The sequence below is a fragment of the Haliotis rufescens genome, unplaced genomic scaffold (assembly GCF_023055435.1).
Source record: "Haliotis rufescens isolate VD_foot unplaced genomic scaffold, xgHalRufe1.0.p SCAF_5, whole genome shotgun sequence".
NCBI classification, from domain to species: domain Eukaryota; kingdom Metazoa; phylum Mollusca; class Gastropoda; order Lepetellida; family Haliotidae; genus Haliotis; species Haliotis rufescens.
Genome location: NW_025964223.1, coordinates 46876748 through 46883702, shown reverse-complemented (window position 1 = coordinate 46883702; position 6955 = coordinate 46876748). Strand labels below are relative to the sequence as shown.

The 6955-nt window shown below is 37.7% G+C and overlaps 1 protein-coding gene across 3 annotated transcripts; it reads right to left on the bottom strand.

Annotated features, from left to right (window-relative positions):
• Positions 1–230: 230 nt before the first annotated feature.
• On the bottom strand, positions 231–5994 carry LOC124137147. Of its 3 annotated transcripts, none has more exons than XM_048383897.1 (8): positions 5937–5994; positions 5249–5562; positions 4414–4554; positions 3930–4154; positions 2518–2808; positions 1335–1928; positions 921–1124; positions 231–678 (listed from the first exon to the last, which is right to left on the bottom strand). In XM_048383897.1, the coding sequence occupies exons 2-8, from the start codon at positions 5526–5528 to the stop codon at positions 395–397; spliced, it is 2019 nt and encodes a 672-aa protein (XP_048239854.1). In that variant the 5' UTR covers positions 5529–5562; positions 5937–5994; the 3' UTR covers positions 231–394. The 3 variants fall into 3 exon arrangements, with proteins under 3 accessions (XP_048239854.1, XP_046359292.2, XP_048239853.1); XM_046503336.2 differs by lacking the exon at positions 5937–5994 and adding an exon at positions 5764–5876; XM_048383896.1 differs by lacking the exon at positions 5937–5994 and adding an exon at positions 5760–5832.
• Between the last annotated feature and the right edge of the window lie 961 nt (positions 5995–6955).

Sequence of the window (6955 nt, the reverse complement as noted above, 5' to 3'; positions counted from 1 at the left end):
GTGACTTGGTTGATGCATGTCATCGTATCCCAATCGCATGGATCGAAGCGCATGATGTCAATCACTGGATTGTCTGGTCCAGATTCGATTATATACAGACCGCTGTCATATAGCTCGATTATTGCTGATTGCTGCATTAAACAACAAACAAAGCACACATCAGATTGCAACTCACACTCCCATATATTTTCTAATGTCAGCGAAAAAATATATAGGGCGAAATGATGAAATTCCCTTACTCCCATGTCTACCAGACAGGGAAAAATCATGATTTATTTACATTAAAGTATTCTGGAAACATTTTCATTTACGGATTGGCCGATAGTCATGGGATCCATCATATCAATCTTCCGAAGATGTATGACACAGGAACAACATTGAATACATGTATCTGCTACTGAAAATAGGGTGTTTCCTTGGAAGGATAGGTTTGCCCCTTATTAAAATTAAGTCTGTCATAAAAGCTTGGTAAAGGATATCCTGTCGGCAGCGACCCCGTCACATTTTGTGCCACGAGTGTCTTTAGGAGATGCTCTATGTTATCAAGTCTTTTGGGAACACCTGAAAGGTTTTTTTGCTGTTCCTCTAATTTGCGATGACGTTTTTTGTTTCGAGTTTGAAATTCGACCCATAAATCTTTTCCACCACAAAGTCGAGTTGATTCGTGGATGATGCGATCTGGATAAGAGAATGTTTTAGTATTATTCCAGGAGAGGTGAAAGAATCAGATTATACATTCATGAGCACTTGGTGTTATCACTATAATGTTTACAGTGAATTTGCCGTGTTCTAGAATTGTGAACTTCGATGTCGTTTGCTCCCTTTCTTGGTTAAGAGAAACAAAAATACATACCCCCATTAAACGGATTTTTGACATCAGTTATTAACCCTTATAAAGTAAATAACTATCAAATACGAACCTACGTCCTCATCCATGGTAGATTTAGTTTTGTTCATTTCGTTGACAAGCAGGTGTGCAAAGATGAGCTGCTTCTTGTTGTCAGATTTCAATTCTGTTGGCAGTTTGTAGTGGAGACAGAGTTTTTCAACTTGTTTCTTAGTCAGTTTCTTCCCCAGGTCAATCAGGATTTCTACAAGTTGTGGCTCGAGTTGAACTATCGCTCCTATCATAACGAAAGATTACATATTCATACGCTCATTCAATCATAAACAGTGAAAGTTGGCCAAATTGATATTACTGTAAGGCAAAAGAAGGACAGATTTACAAATGCAAGTATGATTTGCTCTCTATATGATATGGTTTTGTGAGCAACAGCAGTTATCGAAGTTATATCCCTGAAGGAAAGGTGAAAGTATTACAAAATAAAACTTACCCACTTCTACATTCAAATGAACCGTTTGCTGAGGTGGGGGAATAGGGGTAGTTTCTACACCTAAAGATCTCCCAACCATCTTATACATAAGTAACTCTCTCACGTTGGCATGTAGAGATTGGATCGCAATATTAGTTGACTCAATGACTGCATTTAATATACGAGCGTTACTCATCTCCTTCACCAGAGAATGCGCATCGATGACTTCTTTCAAAACATCGGACCTGCATAACCTCTTTGCTTTTTCCACAACATATTTGAAGTGTGTTTGGGCACTTCTCTCCCTGATGTCCCACGTACTTCCTCCAACGTGAGGCATGCATCTCTGCAGGAACATGTGTACCAAGTTCAGAGTGACCATTAGGGCACAGAACAGCCTTGTGTTCCCCCGCATTTGCCCATCCAAGTCTTCTTTACATTTGGTGACCTCATTTTCTTTACTGTCATACATGTCACGTAGATTTTCATTTACCATCTGTTCGTCATACAGACATTGTTTCAGTAGCTGTTCCTCTCTCAGCTTTTTATCCAGCTCAGACTCCAAGGTGGTAAGTTCACCCGTTCTATCAGCAGCTGTGTGAGGTTGTGCTGAAACTGTTCAAGTGTAATGAACCATGTATGCACTTATTACTGAACAATATCAGTCTAACTAGTGAAACAGCTTTATCCTGGTACCATGACTATTTGATAGTGATTCATAAACACATGTTCATGATACAGTCGGAACCGTACACCCGACTATGCTTTTAACAGATATTTGTTGTGGCTGTGGAAATTTAAAACAAGAGCTATAGAATATACAGTGTTATGAAAAGGTGACAATGTTCGGACCAATTGTTAGTCTTTGTTAGATCATACAATCGACTCTGCCTACAACATAGATATCTTGTGGCTATGGATATTAAAATCTAAAACTAAAACTAAAGAATATACAATGTTATTTAAGGTGACAATGTTCGGACCAATTGTCAGTCATAGAAGTTAGATCATACAATCGACTCTGCCTTCAACAGAGATACCTTGTGGCTATGGATATTAGAATCTAAAACTAAAGAATATTCAATGTTATTTAAGGTGACAAGGTTCGGACCAATTGTCAGTCATAAAAGTTAGATTACATATAGCCATCATATTTAATAATAACCTCATTGGTTGTCTCCAATCTTATTTCGATGACACTTACCAGAGCTTGTAGCTTTCACATTAATAGTTGTTGGGCCATATGTAATGCAGTCAACACCAAGTTCAGCCAACCATGAGCAGTCTTCAAGATCGTTCAGAAGATGCAGAGAATGTTCTGGAACCATCACAGTCAGGAGGATACTGTTGCTGGGCTGTATGCCTACAGGAAAAACGTGCGTCTGGGGCACGCCCACATACCTTGACACGATGTAGCATATCGTTTCAATGGTTATTCCTCTGAAGTTGTTGACATTTCCTTGAACGTGGAATTTGCAGGGAATATATCCATTTTCTGGAAAATACAGCAGATCTAGGTACTTTGTATCAATATAAATTATTATACTGCCAAATATATTAAATCAAAATAAGGACAAATGTGAAAGCTTTAAGATATCATAAGGACCTGTCAGAAACAAGAGTAGGCATTTCTTTTGCTCCTTGCAAAACAGGGTTACCTCCCTTCATTCGTGCAAGCTAACACAACTTATCCAGGTATATATGTATTTCGCTGTAAACTACACACACGTACACTCTGGGAGGCTTTGAATCAGATGTCTACGGATATATTTAAAGCTATTTTAATATTCCACAAGTTATCTCTATTTGCTTTTACGTTAGCTTCATCGCTCACTCTACTCCTGGTTGTCTTACCAGCAGTTTCTCGTGCGCATACCTGGGGTGTGACATTGATGCCATTTTGTTACAGGTATGTACCCTTATCTACTTGCTTTCTTTATTATAAGCTAGTCTGTAGATTAGGTAAGTAGAATCTAAATCATAAATGTCAACAATTGTGAATACCCTACTCGGTCAAAAGGCACGAGATTACTGATTCAAACACTAAGTTAAAGCACCATCCCGTAAGTAAGATTGTGAGAAAAAGGTATCTATCTTGTACATTTTTTTATTATTACATAAAATATCATTCAAATGTTAGTTTTTAATATTGTGACGTCACACCTAACGCGTGTCGTCAAAAGCATTCATTGTTACATTCAATGTATATAAAGTAATAGCGTTCTAATGTTATATATAGCTATTCTATTCAACGCAATTGTATTAAAAAATACTGTTTTAGGCAATATATTACTATATCATTGTTATATGCTATATACTTGTATTTTCTGTGACTTTCTGTCACGCCACAGCCTAGGGAAGACGTTCTTGCTCCCTCGACTGAACATCAATTGATATTGATGCCATTTATATCTTTTACAGATAATAAATCTTTTCAAACCATCTTTCAACCACCGCCTCAGTCCGCCTGATTATGTCGTCGGCAAAGATCCGCGACACAGATAAGAATATTTCTAAATGTCACTGTACCTTTAATATCAAATTATATCAGTATGTTGTGAAACCCGGGAGACCCTTAGGTCCCTTGTACCATATACATGTATCTACATATTTTACCTGTATATGAACTGTCAGCAAGGAAGAAGTGAATCGGTTTTTCATCACTGACTCTGGCGAATCTTGCAACATCTTCACACATGTCCTTTAAGCCAACACGCCACAGGAGACTCTGTAGAAATGCCAGATTGTAGCGAGTCACAAGTTTCTTGTCCATCAAATGACCAAAGAAACGTGCTGGCGAATCGAGTGTTCTGATGACATCAGCTGGACAGCCATGTTCACCTGAAAACGAACATTGCCAATATATCAGCGGTGCAGTAATATTTACTTAAGTCGACTGTGTCTTTGTATGTGACTCAACAAACATAATTAAATTGGCAATCATTACAAATATCAATATATATTTACAACGTGTGTATGAGTGTGAGTGTGCAGGCGCTTGTGACAATTCAACAATTCAACAAAATTACTTTCCCTAATAGAAAATACATTGTATAATAGACATACTAAACAACAAGATTAATGCCTGATAAAGTCTCACTCTGGACAATGGTTTTCATCCTTGCGAACTCCTCTTCTCCGATTCTGTCGTGGCTTGTAAGTTGGTCAATCAATCCTTTCAACTCGAAGTCATCAGATGGTTCAAAAAATACATTTCCTTCTGAAGATTCTCCTGTAATCTCTGCCATTAACATAGAACTATATGAGGTGAGGTGAGGTGAGGTGAGGTGAGGTGAAATTGAGTTTAACGTCGCGTCCAAGATTATTGTACATTTATGCACGTGTGTGTGTGTGTGGCTGCTTGTACTAGTCCGGACTGGTGCCGATTTATAGTGCTGGCTCACTGAGATACCATGCCGCAGTTTAACATGAATTCCCCATTCAGACACAGTATACTGACTCCGAGCCGACCAGTCCTTGTTTTAGCCCCTTAATACCGAGGGTCGGACAGGGTAACAACAAGTACCATCTTTAAACGTCTTTTGGTATGACGCGGCCGGGGATAGAACCCCGTACCTTCCGCTCTCCCGCTTATCCACAGATAAATACATATTTTTTTGTTGAAGATATTAATGCTTGCATATTGATTTAATAATAAGAAAATATCAATGTACGATAAATAGTATTAGTGTACGCAATACTAGGTGTATTAAGAAGTGTGCTCTGATACCAGGTACGATGCATGATGCTTGATCTAAACTTGACATCAACAAACATTAATGATATTTTAAAAACAATGATGAATTTTCTCAAATTAAATGTTTCTTTGTTATCGTTGCCGGGTGATGACAACATTCATGATCATGATATGTTATGTGTTATAGCTTACGCAGTCCAAAACTGATAAAGGTTATGTAAGTTCAATTGATACAAACCTTGATCCATCTCTGTTTCTTCTAGAACAGTCAACAAATGTGGTTGGTGTTCTTTCAAGATTTCACAAAATTTGTCGTACCCTCTATTCCCGGTAGTTTTTAGAATCGTCAGCAGCTCTTGATTCCGATCGTTGGGTGTGCCCTTTGAACGAACAACCTCACAATGAACATCGTTGAAAATACCTTCGCTGTACAGTGAATCTAAGACTTCTATTGTGTCGAGATCCTTCTTCAGTGTTTTGTGATTTTTCCGTAGCCTCCCTCGTTTGTCAGGATCCATTGTTTGTTCGATATGTAACAGATATTCCCCGAGCCTGAAATAATATCAGTGATATTACATAATTAAAACCTTCATGATTTGTTAATATGCCAATATATTTATAGATTACAGTAGATATATATATATACGTATATATTTATTGGAGTCTGGATATCGTGGAAGCTGTACCAAAATACTACGACCAATGTACATATTAATTGTGGCCGACAGTAAGCCTACATATCCACATACATACTGTTTAAAGTTCCTCCAACATGGCGGCCATCAGCTTACCTTGAGGAAGGTTGAGGTCAGCTAACATTTGAAAATACATAAAGTTAACAAATTACACATTAACCCAATGCTATTACAACTAAATTGATATTAAAGTTGTTCTGAATAATAAATTTCTTGTTTACGAATAGTAACCTTGTTAACGATCATTAACATCCGGTATTAATCGGTACTTTTCGTCCACTGCACTGTTCGTCATTCACACTACAGTATATGTATGGAAGGCAAGGTACGCCATTGCACTGGTTAATTCACAACAGTTATTTTTCAAAATAATCCTTTAAACTAAATTATCATTGTCATTATAATTCCCCATAAAATGCACATATTACCACTAATGTAATATATTATCCACATAGTAAGATAACGTGAATGTAAAGTCCAGTTATTTTATTTCGGTTACACCTCACATATTCAATCCGTAGATGAAATGTAATTTTGTCCGAACAGTTGTTCCCTACATACTGCAGTTGTCTGGTTTCGGTTTCCCAGTTCGTGGCCTTGTGCTGAGCGCGAATGTTATCAGCACTAACCGTCATTTCATACAGCCAGTGTGATTCTCGGAAAATTTATAGTTCATGACATGTTCTCGGAAAACATGCAGAACGCTGTATCATGATAAACGCACTACAGCGTTATCGTCTCACTTTATATATGTATGTACACTGAGGGCTTGAATGATGTAAGGCCGATCACCTTTTTGAGCAAGAGTCGTATGAAGTTCTTTGAAACCCGATCCTTGCTGTATTCATCCTCATATTTTTACTCTGAGCATGCGCCATGGAAGGCCATTTTATGGTGGTAACGTGTTCACATCATTGCCCTGATACGTCGTGTCGGAGTGTTCTAGATACTGTGCACTTCACAATAACGTAACTATTTTGCGGGAGAAGATAATGTGTTTGTGAAACACTCTGGGTTTTAACAACCTCTTCATTGATATGTTGCAATGAATCAAATGTTCCCCGCCGAAAAATGTCAAATACAGAAGAAAGAAATGTAAGCACACCAATGGGACGATATGAGTGGTTTATTAAAGCACAAACTGGTTGTAATTATACAATCTTTGTTGTACGATAGTTTGATCGATACGCTTGAGTAAGGTTAACTTGGTTTATGGTGTGATTTATTCCGGTTTACAGCTGAAGTATATT

Bases quoted from the DNA above. Each gene is read 5' to 3' on its own strand.
- LOC124137147 (XM_048383896.1), bottom strand. The intron at 4,155-4,413 runs GTGAGACTTTAT...GTTCGTTTTCAG, and splicing joins GATGAAAACCATTGTCCAGA to GTGAACATGGCTGTCCAGCT. The intron at 1,125-1,334 runs GTAAGTTTTATT...TCGTTATGATAG, and splicing joins TCATTTGAATGTAGAAGTGG to GAGCGATAGTTCAACTCGAG.